At 44.8% G+C, this 12499-nt stretch overlaps 1 protein-coding gene across 1 annotated transcript; it reads right to left on the reverse strand.

Moving 5' to 3' along the window:
* Nucleotides 1–3365: 3365 nt before the first annotated feature.
* Nucleotides 3366–5984, reverse strand: LOC135972896 (uncharacterized). Its single transcript, XM_065553493.1, has 2 exons — nt 5039–5984; nt 3366–3972 (listed from the first exon to the last, which is right to left on the reverse strand). Exons 1-2 carry the CDS (start codon nt 5580–5582, stop codon nt 3401–3403), a joined length of 1116 nt encoding a protein of 371 aa, XP_065409565.1. The 5' UTR covers nt 5583–5984; the 3' UTR covers nt 3366–3400.
* Nucleotides 5985–12499: the final 6515 nt, after the last annotated feature.

Raw genomic sequence — 12499 nt, forward strand, 5'->3', positions numbered from 1 at the left:
ACCTTATCAGCGTGGAGTAGAGGGGAAGAATTATTTCTCATGTCTTGCTTACAACATTTCTGCTAATACATCCCAGAATGTTTGCTTTTTTTGCAAGAGTGTTACACTGCTGACTCATATTTACTTTGTGATCCACTGTAACCCCCAGATCCCTTTCCTCAGTAATCCTTTCTAGGCAGTCGTTTCCCATTTTGTATGTGTGCAGTTGATTGTTCCTTCCTAAGTGGAGTACTTTGCATTTGTCCTTATTGAATTTCATCGTATTTACTTCAGACCATTTCTCCAGTTTGTCCAGATCATTTTGAATTTTAATCCTATTCTCCAAGGCACTTGCAACCCCTCCCAACTTGGGGTGGAGTAAACAGCAAAACAAATGGAGTAAACAACAACAACAAAAGGCGTAAACAGCAAAACAACATGTCTGAGAGCAAACTATCAACAATATCGACTATTTTTTAAATTCACATTTATTTTACAAAGTTAAAAACAAAATCACATATATACCTAAAGAAACTCGGAAACGTTTTTAAGGAAAAAATCCAGAGCTTTGTTATTTATTTCTCAAAATAAAAGAAAACTAAAATAAATTGTAATTACAAACTTAAAAGAAACATTCTACCCTACATATGATACTCCTGTTAATACACCCCAGAATAATAGTCTTTTTTGTAACTGCATCACATTGTTGACTCAGATTCAATATGTGATCCAGTATAACCCCCCAGATCCTTTTCAGCAGTACTGCCACTTCGCCACTTATTCCCTGTTTTGTAGTTGTGTCTTTGATTTTTCCTTCCCAAGTGAAGTACTTTGCACTTATTTTTATTGAATTTCATCTTGTTGATTTCAGACCAGTTCTCTAATTAGTCAAGGTCATTTTGAATTCTAGTCCTGCCCACCAAAGTGCATGCAATCTCTCCCAGCTTGGTGTCACCTGCAGATTTTATAAGCATACTCCCTACTCCATCATCCAAGTCATTAATAAAAATATTGACTAGTACCAGGACTCACGGCCGTGGGACCCCACTAGCTATGCCCTCCCAATTTTGCAACTAACCATTGATAACTATCCATTGAATAAGGACTTTCAACCAGTTGTGCACCCACCTTATAGTAATTTAATTAAGACCACATTTCCTAGTTTGCTTATGAGAATGGCATGTGGGATTGTGTCAAAAGCCTTACTAAAATCAAGCTATTCACCCGCATCCACAAGGCAAGTAACCCTGTCAAAGAAGAAATTTGGTTGGTTGGGCATTATTTGTTCTTGACAAATCCATGCTGGCTATTCCTTATAACCCTATTATCTTCTAACTGCATACAAATTGATTGTTTAATAAGTTGTTCCAGTATCTTTCCAGGTATCAAAGTTAGTCTGACTGGTCTATAATTCCCTTGTCTCCTTTGCTCCCCTTTTTAAAGATAGGTACTATGTTTGCCCTTTTCCAGCCTCTGGGATCTCACCTGTCCTCCATAAGTTCTCAAAGGTAATTTTTTACTGTTCTGAGATTGCTTCAGCTAATTCCTTAAGTACCCTAGGATGAATTTTATCAGGTCATGCTGACTTGAATACATAGGGTATGTCTACACTATGGGATTAATCCGAATTTATATAATTCGAATTTGGGAAACAGATTGTATAAAGTCGAAATGTATGCGGCCACACTAAGCACATTAATTCGGCGGTCTGCGTCCAAGTACCGGGGCTAGCGTCGATTTCTGCAGCGTTGCACTGTGGGTAGCTATCCCATAGTTCCCGCAGTCTCCCGCGCCCATTGGAATTCTGGGTTGAGATCCCAGTGCCTGATGGGACAAAAAACATCGTCGCAGGTGGTTCTGGGTACAGCCTCACCTCCTCCCTCCCTCCCTCCCTGCATGAAAGCAACGGACGGCAGACAACCATTTTGCGCCTTTTTTCCTGGGTGAACACTGCAGACTCCATACCACGGCAAGCATGGAGCCCGCTCAGCTCAAGACAGCACTCATGAACATTGTAAACACCTCGTGCGTTCTCGTGGAGTTTATGCTGAGCCAGGACCAGAAAAACGAGGCGAGGAGGCAGCAGCGGCGGCAGCGCAGCGACAAGCATGATGAGGACATGGACATGGACACGGAATTCTGTGAAACCACGGGCCCCGGTGCTTTGGAGATCATGTTGTTAATGGGGCAGGTTCTATCCATGGAACGCCGATTCTGGGCAAGGGAAACAAGCACAGACTGGTGGGACCGCATAGTGTTGCAGGTGTGGGATGATTCCCACTGGCTGCGGAACTTTGGCATGCGTAAGGGCACTTTCATGGAACTTTGTGACTTGCTGTCCCCTGCCCTGAAACGCCAGAATACCAAGATGAGAGCAGCCCTCACAGTTGAGAAGCGCGTGGCGATAGCCCGGTGGAAGCTTGCAACGCCAGACAGCTACCGGTCAGTCAGGAATCAATTTGGAGTGGGCAAATCTACGGTGGGGGCTGCTGTGATGCAAGTAGCCAAAGCAATCACTCAGGTGCTGCTACGAAAGTTAGTGACTCTGGGAAATGTGCAGGCCATAGTGGATGGCTTTGCTGCAATGGGATTCCCTAACTGTGGTGGGGCGATAGATGGAACCCATATCCCTATCTTGGCACCGGAGCACCAAGCCACCGAGTACATAAAGTACCGCAAAGGGTACTTTTCAATGGTGCTGCAAGCACTTGTGGATCACAAGGGACGTTTCACCAACATCAACGCGGGCTGGGCGGGAAGGGTTCATGACGCTCGCGTCTTCAGGAACACTACTCTGTTTAAAGGGCTGCAGCAAGAGACTTACTTTCCGGACCAGAAAATAACCGTTGGGGATGTTGAAATGCCAATAGGTATTCTTGGGGACCCAGCCTACCCCTTAATGCCATGGCTCATGAAGCCATACACAGGCAGCCTGGACAGGAGTCAGTAGCTGTTCAACTACAGGCTGAGCAAGTGCAGAATGGTGGTAGAATGTGCATTTGGCCGTTTAAAAGGTCGCTGGCGTTCATTATTGACTCGCTCTGACCTCAGCCAAAGAAATCTCCCCATTGTTATTTCTGCTTGCTGTGTGCTCCACAATCTCTGTGAAAGTAAGGGGGAGACCTTTATGGCGGGGTGGGAGGCTGAGGCAAATCGCCTGGCTGCTGATTACGCGCAGCCAGACACCAGGGCGATTAGAAGAGCACACCAGGAAGCGCTGTGCATCAGAGAGGCTTTGAAAACCAGTTTCATGACTGGCCAGGCTACAGTGTGAAATATCTGTTTGTTTCTCCTTCATGAAAACCTGCCCCCTTTATTGACTCATTTTCTGTAAGGAACCCACCCTCCCCCTTCCCCCAGCTTGCTTTCAAACCAAATAAAGTCATTATCATTTAAAAATCATGTATTCTTTATTAATAGATTAGAAAAAGAGGGAGGGAACCCGGGTGGGATTTGGGAGGAGGATCGGTGGGAAGGAAAAGGCCACTAAAAAAAGGTTAAAAAAATGACAGCCTTTTGCTTGGGCTGTCCACTGGGGTGGAATGGGAAGGTGTTCGGAGCCTCCCCCCCCCCGCGTTCTTACACGTTTGGGTGAGGAGGATATGGAACATGGGGAGGGGGGAGGGGGGTACAGGGGCTGTAGCAGCAGTCTGTTTTCCTGCAGCCGTTCCTGAAGCTCCACCAGACGCCGGAGCATGTCTGTTTGCTCATGCAGCAGCCCCAGCGTTGCATCCTGCCTCCTCTGATCTTCCTGCCGCCACCTCTCATCTCGAGCGTCTCTCCTCTCCTCACGTTGGTCCCTCCTGTCCTCACGTTCACTGGCTTCTTTCCTATACTTTGCAACCGTTTCCTTCCACTCATTCAGATGAGCTCTGTCACTGCGGCTGGATTCCATAATTTCTGAAAACATCTCGTCTCGCGTCTTCTTTTTACGACGCCTTATCTGTGATAGCCTTCGGGATGGAGGAGGGAGGCTTGAGGAATTTGCAGCTGCTGTAGGGAGGGGAAAGAAGAGAGAATTGTTTAAAAAGATACATTTTGCAAAACAATGCTTATACTCTTTCACGGTGACCAACACTATTCACATTACATAGCACATGTGATTTCTGTGCAAGGTCGCATTTTGCCTCTTAATACTGAGTGCCTGTGGCTTTGCTGCTAGAGATCACAGGTCCGGGCAACAGAATTCGGCTTGCATGCGGCCATGGTAAGCCATTGTCTTACGGCTTCTGCGCCCTCCTTTCCCACATACCAAGCAAAGCCCGTAGAGTGCTGCGGTTTTTCTGTTAACATTCAGCAGCAGCAGAAAACAAACTAACCACCCCACCCCCCCCTCCCGCCATGAATTCTCTGGGATGATCGCTGTACCCCTCCCCCCACCGCGTGGCTGGTATCAGGGAAGATCCCTGCAGGAACCAAACTAACCCCCCCCCCACAGCCCCCCTCCTGCCATAAATTCTCTGGGATGATCACGGTACCCCTCCCCCCACCGCGTGGCTGGTAACAGGGAAGATCCCTGCTAGCCAAACGCGAAAAGCTCAGGGCCAATTTCCCATCTGCGCTTGGCTAACTGCAGGGAAGGATTTATTTTCAGCCACAGGCAAACAGCCCAGTAGGAATGGCCACTTCTGTCCCCTTAATTAAGTTCCCGTATTTCAACCAGGTTACCATGAGTGATATCACTCTCCTGAGGATTACACAACAAGATAAAGAACGGATGTTGCTTGAATGCCAGCAAACACCGGGACCATACGCTGCCAGGCTTTGTCAGGCAAGATACCAGATTACTTGCTGCAAGCATGGCGTGGTCAAGTGTCCTACCATGGAGGACGGAATAAGGATGCACTGCCCAGAAACCTTGTGGCAAGGCTTTTGGAGTACCTCCAGGAGAGCTTCATGGAGATGTCCCTGGAGGATTTCCGCTCCATCCCCAGACACGTTAACAGACTTTTCCAGTAGCTGAACTGACCACGAATGCATCCCAAGTCCTCAGGGCAAAGTAATCATTAAAAACCGTTTGCTTTTAAAACAAGTTTTATATTTTAAAAGGTAAACTCACCTGAGGTCCCTTCCATGGGGTCAGGGTCTTGGATACTGGCTTGGGAGGGTTGGGAGGGTACTTCAGTCAGGCTGAGAAAAAAATCCTGACTGTTGGGGAGAACGGAGTGCTGTGTGCTCTCTGCAAGCTCATCCTCCTCCTCCTCCTCCTCTCCCCCATCGGCAGAATCCTCAGGTGTAGCTGATGAGACTATCCCCGACCCGGAATCCACGATCACAGGTGGGGTAGTGGTGGCGGCCCCCGCTAGAATTGCATGCAGCTCGGCGTAGAAGCGGCATGTCCACGGCTCTGACCCAGAGCGACCGTTTGCCTCCTTTGTTTTTTGATAGGCTTGTCTGAGCTCCTTGACTTTCACGCGGCACTGATCTGAGTCCCTATTGTGGCCTCTCTCCATCATGCCCTTGGAGATTTTTTCAAAAGTTTTGGCATTTCGTCTTTTAGAACGAAGTTCTGCTAGCACTGAATCCTCTCCCCATACAGCGATCAGATCCAGTACCTCCCTCACGGTCCATGCTGGTGCTCTTTTTCGATTATCGGCCTGCATGGTTACCTGTGCTGATGAGCTATCTGTGGTCACCTGTGCTCTCCACGCTGGGCAAACAGGAAATGAAATTCAAATGTTCGCGGGGCTTTTCCTGTTTACCTGGCCAGTGCATCCGAGTTCGGATTGCTGTCCAGAGCGGTCACAATGGTGCATTGTGGGATAGCTCCCGGAGGCCAATACCATCGAATTGCGGCCACACTATCCCTAATTTGAAATGTTAAAATCGATTTTGGCGCTACTCCGCTCGTCGGGGTGGAGTACAGAAATCGATTTAAAGGGCCCTTTATTTCGAAATAAATGGCGTCGTTGTGTGGACGGTTGCAGGGTAAATTCGAAATAACGCTGATAAAACCGAATTAAAGTCGTAGTGTAGACCAGGCCATAGAATCATAGGACTGGCAGGGACCTTGAGAGGTCATCTAGTCCAGTCCCTTGCACTCATGGCAGGACTAAGTATTATCTAGACCGGGGTGGACAAACTTTTTGGCCCAAGGGCCATATCTGTGTATGGAAATTGTATGGTGGGCCAGGAATGCTCACAAAATTGGGAGTTGGGGTGTGGGAGGGGGTGAGGGCTTCAGCTGGGGGTGTGGGCTCTGGGGTGGGGCCAGAAATGAGGCGTTCGGGGTGCAGAAGGGTGCTCCGGACTGGAGCTGAGGAGTTTGGAGGGTGGGAGGGGGATCAGGGCTGTGGCAGAGGGTTGGGGCACAGGAGGGAGTCACGGGTGCAGGCTCTGGGCGGTGCTTACCTCAAGCAGCGGAGGCACGGCCAGGCGGCTCTGCACGCTGCCCTGTCCGCAGGCGTCGCCCCTGCAACTCCCATTGGCCACGGTTCCCGGAGAATGGGAAATGTGGGGGCAGCGCTTCGGGCAGGGGCAACATGTGAAGCCCCCTGGCTGCCCCTACTCTTAGGAGCCAGAGGGGGGACATGCCGCTGCTTCTGGGAGCTGCATGGAGCGGGGCAAGCCCTGAACCCCGCTCCCCAGCTGGAACTTGAGGGCCAGATTAAAACATCTGGAGGGCTGGATGCGGTCCCTGGGCCATAGAGTGCCCACCCCTGATCTAGACCATCCCTGACAGGTATTTGTCTAACCTGCTCTTAAAAATCTCAATGATGGTGATTCCACAACCTCCCTGGGGAATTTATTCCAGTGCTTAACCACCCTGACATTTTGGAAGTTTTTCCTAATGTCCAACCTAAACCTTCCTTGCTGCAATTTAAGCCCATTGCTTCTTGTCCTATCCTCAGAGGTTAAGAAGAACAATTTTTCTCTCTCCTCCTTGTAGCAACCTTTTACATACTTTAAAACTGTTATGTCCCTTCTCAGTCTTCTCTTGTCTTTTCCAGACTAAAGAACCCAATTTTTTCAATCTTCCCTCATAGGTCATGTTTTCTAGACCTTTAATCATTTTTGTTGCTCTTTTCTGGACTGTCTCCAATTTGTCCACATCTTTCCTGAAATGTGGCACCCAGAACTGGATACAATACTCCAATTGAAGCTTAATCAGCACGGAATAGAGCAGAAGAATTACTTGTCATGTCTTGATTACAACACTCCTGCTAATACATCCCAAAATGATGTTCACTTTTTTTGCAACAGTGCTACACTGTTGACTCATATTTAGCTTGTGGTCCACTATGACTCCCATCACTATGACCCCCATATCCCTTTCCGCAGTACTCCTTCCTTGTCAGTCATTTCCCATTTTGTATGTGTGCAATTGATTGTTCCTTCCTAAGTGGAGTTCTTTGCATTTGTCCTTATTGAATTTCATCCTATTTACTTCAGACCATTTGTCTAGTTTGTCCAGATCATTTTGAATTATAATCCTATCCTCCAAAGCGCTTGCCACCCCTCCCAGCTTGGTATTGTCCGCAAACTTTATAAGTGTACTCTCTATGCCATTATCTAAATCATTGATGAAGATATTGAACAGAACCAGACCCAGAACTGATCCCTGCGGGACCCCACTTGTTATGTCCTTCTAGCATGACTGTGAACCACTGATAACTATGCTCTGGGAACAGTTTTCCAACCAGTTATGGACCCACAAGGCTTGTTACCCTGTCAAAGAAAGCTATCGGGTTGCTTTGACATGATTTGTTCTTGACATCTAATTTACCTAAATATTCTTTATCCTGTTCTTTCCCTATTTGGCTTGCATTCCTTTCCCTTGTTTTTAATATTAAGTGAATTGATTATCTGGTCACCATTAACCTTAATAAGAAATAATGAAACAAAATAGGTATTAAACACCTTTTGATGTAATCAATTATTAGCTCTTTGTCCCTGCTAAGTAGAGGACCTACACTTTCCTTGATTTTTCTCCTGCTCCTAATGTATTTAAAGGATTTCTTCTTATTGCCTTTTATGTCCCTTGCTAAGTGAAACTAATTTTGTGCCATAGCCTTTCTAATTTTGTACCTACATGCTTGTGTTATCCTTTTGTACTCCTCCTTAGCAATTTGTCCATGTCCTACTTTTTGTAGGATTCTTTTTTGATTTTCAGGTCATTAAAGAGCTCTTGATGAAGCCATATTGGCCTCATGCTATTCTTCCTATCATTCCTTTGCATTGGGATAATTTGCAGTTGTGCCTTTAATGTTGTCTCCTTGAGAAACTGCCAGCTCTCTCAAACACCTTTTTCCTTTAGATTTGCTTCCCATGGGACCCTACCAGCCAGTTCTCTGAGTTTGTTACAGTCTGCTTTTTTGAAGTCCATTGTTCTTGTTCTGCTACTCTCATTACTTTCTTTCCACAGAACTATGAAATATATAATTTCATAATCACTTTAACTCAAATAGCTTTCCATGTTCAGATTCACAAACACTTCCTCCCTATTGATCAGAATCAAGTGCAGGCAGGCAGCTTCTCTATTCTCACAGCTGCTACGGCTTGTCCCTTTCCCAAGAAGCTGCAAAGGGAAGCTGACAAGACTCTGCCTCGTGGTATCATTGAAGTCTAGAATGACGGCATTGAGGGCAACCAGAATATCCAGTTAGAATAGTAAACACTAAAAATGAGCAAGAGGTTTGGAAGGATATGAATCCTCATCCTTCAGGGTATAAGCCAACTACTTAGGAGAGTCTTCGCATGGGCCCGTTATCCCATAACTGCCTATTGCAGCTTTTCTTGAAGCTTTGTCTGAAGCATCTGGTACCAGCCACTGTCAGTGACTGGATATGGGATTAGATGGATCCCTGGTCTGATCTTGAATGGCATGTCAAGGGAGACTTGGACCCAATCCCTGCTCTGTCATCAGGGCCGGCTCCAGGCACCAGCTTACCAAGCAGGTGTTTGGGGCGGCCGCTCCGGAGAGGGGCGGCAGGTCCAGCTGTTCGGCGGCAATTCGGCAGATGGTCCCTCACTCCTGCTCGGAGCGAAGGACCTCCCACCAAATTGCCGCCGCAGATTGCGATTGCAATCGTGGCTTTTTTTGTTTTGTTTTTTGTTTTGTTTGGCTGCTTGGGGTAGCCAAAACCCTGGAGCCGGCCCTGTCTGTCACAAATATCCTGTGTAACCCTGGGCAGGTCACTTAGTCTTGCTGGGCCACAATTCTCCATCTGTAAAAGGGAAATAATAGCACTTCCCTATTTCTCAGGGTTGTTGTGAGGAGAAATACATCAGTTGTTGGGTTTAGTGTATGGGTGCAGGGTGATGTTAATGGCCTGTGATATTCAGGAGGTCAGACTTGATCTGGTGATCCCTTCTAGCCTTAAACTCTGACTCTAAAATGGCTGTTCCCCTGATTACTTTCTGAAATAAATATTGCTAACTGGAATGTCAGAAAATGGATACAAGCTATAAGGAGAGCTAGAAAGGCAAGCTAAGGCAGAATGTTGGCTTCATAGATCTTAAGTATTTACAATATTGAGCTACAATAAGGATTTTGGTGGTTAAATACTTTATGTGAAAGGACTATAGGAATTAAAAACAAAGGGGGAAAGTGTGGGCATCTCCTACAGGCCACTGGAGGACAGCAAGACTGAACAATTCCCAGACCAGTTCTCAAACTACTTATTGAAACCACAGAATGCCAGAGTCCTGGGGCTGTAGGTATAGTAGCTGTAAAAGCTATATTCTGACCAAAAATTCAGTTAAGCAAACATCAAAGAGGTTCCTATATTGCACAGAAGTCAGCCTTATCATCCAGAAACTCGAGAGTCCAACCAAAGAAGTCTGGATCAACTTCTTTCCAATAGATGGGAACTGATTGAAAATCATGGAGACATTTGGTACCAGCAATTGCAAGCTACTTGCATTTTTGGTAATAATGACTGGATCATAGGAATTGCCACACTAGATCAGACCAAAGTTCCATCCAGTCTGGTGTGCTCACTCTACTAGTGATTGCATTTCTGAGGGGGCTGAGAAAAATGCAGTTTTCCAATGTAAATACATTAGTGAAGGGCCAGGTTCACCAAAATTGTTACCAAAAGCTGGGCAGCCCAGTTTAAATATGTTGTTTTGCCTAAGAGAAGACTAGTATTTAAAAGTAGGCAGGGAGATGCAGCTCCCAGCAGGTAAAATTCCAGCTGTCTAGCACATCAACTAGTTCAAGTTGGCTTTCTTTAATTTATTACTCTGCTCTTGGGCCATCTGTTTAGTCATAGGCTGGTCAGTTGTTTTTTCCTTGAGGCTCTTTAATTGAAATCTTATTTTAAGTCAACAATTTTTTCTTAGTTTAGGAGAGGGAAAGAAGCTTGTTTTCCATTTCTCAGTCTTTGTTCTTACATTTGTGCAGCATAAATTGATGGCATGCTGAGGACCTTGTTTATAATACCTTTACATATACTAACCCCAAGACAGTGGCTCTAACTAGGAGCAAGTGTAATTTAAAACCCTATTATGGGTAGCAGGTAAAAAGACTTCACCATTTTGACTGAAATACAGTAACTGAAATACAGTAACTTTCTCAGTAGCTGAGTTATCCTTCAAAAAGATCTGTTTACAAGGTTGATGGCCAGATCTTGTATTGGTTAAAAGTGAAAAGTGTACTAATCTCTCTTTGGTTCCATAGTTGCTTCCAGCAATTAGGTTACCTAATGCCAGTCTTCTATGTATGTGTTTAATATACACAGTAATTAGTCTGTCATTTAAAGATACCTCCCAGGAAGTACTGGAGGACAGGCTTGCTGATCTAATCTTTGCCTTTAAAACACCTCCCTTTCCAGAAACCAGCCTTTCTGACTTCTAAATTAGATAAATTGAATTCCATATAGTTTATGATTGGGATGTTTTTCACTTGTAGTTCTGTGTAAGTGCAGAGGATTAGGGGTTTGTCTTTGTGTCCTTAGCCAAATTTCTCTCATCAGTGATTTTATGTAGCACACTGTATGCTGGTTGAACAAGCAATCATTGAATGATCCATCCCCTATTGTCCACTCCTAGCTTATGGCAGTCAGAGGCGAGGGACACCCAGAGCATGGGGTTGCATCCCTGCTACATCCCTGATAGCCATAGATAGACCTTTCTTCCATTAACTTATCTAATTCTTTTTTGAGCCCAGTTATACTTTTGGCCTTTACAACATCCCCTGGCAGGGAGTTCCACAAGTTGACTATGTGTTGTGTGAAGAAGTACTTCCTTTTGTTTGTTTTGAACCTGCTGCCTATTAATTTCATTGGGTGACTCCTGGTTCTTATGTGAATGAGTAAATAACTCTTCCTGATTCACTTTCTCCACACCAGTCATAATTTTATACGCCTCTATCATATCCCCCCTTAGTTGTCTCTTTTCCAAGATGAAAAGTGCCAGTCTTTTTAATCTCTCCTCATATAGAAGCTGTTCCATACCCTTAATCATTTTTGTTGCCCTTCTCTGCATCTTTTCCAATTCTAATATATCTTTTTTGAGATGGGGTGACCAGAACTTCATGCAGTATTCAAGGTGTGGGTGTACCATGGATTTATATAGTGGCATTATTAAATTTACTGTCTTCTTATCTATCCCTTTCCTAATGGTTCCTAACATTCTGTTAACTTTTTTGACTGCCACTGCATATTAAGCAGATGTTTTCAGAGAACTATCCACAATGAGTCCAAAACCTCTTTCTTGAATGGTAACAGCTAATTTAGACCCCATCATTTTGCATGTGTAGTTGGGATTATGTTTTCCAATGTGGATTACTTTGCATTTATCAACAGTGAATTTCATCTGTCATTCTGTTGTCCATTCATTCAGTTTTATGAGATCCCTTTGTAACTCTTTGCAGTCTGCTTTAGATTAAACTCTCTTCAGTAATTTTGTATTGTCTGCAAATTTTGCCATCTCACTGTTTACCCCTTTTTCCACATCATTTATGAATAAGTAGAACCTCAGAGTTACGAACACCAGCTTTACGAATTGACCAGTCAACCACACGCCTGATTTGGAACCGGAAGTATGGAATCAGGCTGCAGCAGCAGACCCCCCGCTCCCCCCCAAAAAAAGGGCAAATACAGTACAGTACTGTGTTAAATGTAAACTACTAAAAAAAAATGGAAAGTTTTAAAAAAAAGATTTGACAAGATAAGGAAACTGTTTCTGTGTTTGTTTCATTTAAATTAAGATGGTTAAAGATAGCATTTTTCTTCTGCATAGTAAAATTTCAAAGCTGTATTAAGTCTATGTTCAGTTGTAAACTTTTGATATTTTGTTCAGCCTTACAAACATTACAGAATTATGAACACCCTCCATTCCCAAGATGTTTGTAACTCTGAGGTTTTACTGTATGTTGAACAGCATTGGTCCCAGTACAGATCCCTGGGGACACCATTGTTTACTTTGTTTCCTAGTCTTTCAACCAGCTATTGATCCATGAAAGGACCTTCTCTCTTATCCCATGACTGCTTACTTTGCTTAAGAGCCTTTCGTGATGGACCTCATCAAAGGCTTTCTGAAAGTCAAGTACACTGTATCCACAGGATCACTCCTG

The sequence above is a fragment of the Chrysemys picta genome, chromosome 7 (assembly GCF_011386835.1).
Source record: "Chrysemys picta bellii isolate R12L10 chromosome 7, ASM1138683v2, whole genome shotgun sequence".
In the NCBI taxonomy this organism is placed as follows: domain Eukaryota; kingdom Metazoa; phylum Chordata; order Testudines; family Emydidae; genus Chrysemys; species Chrysemys picta.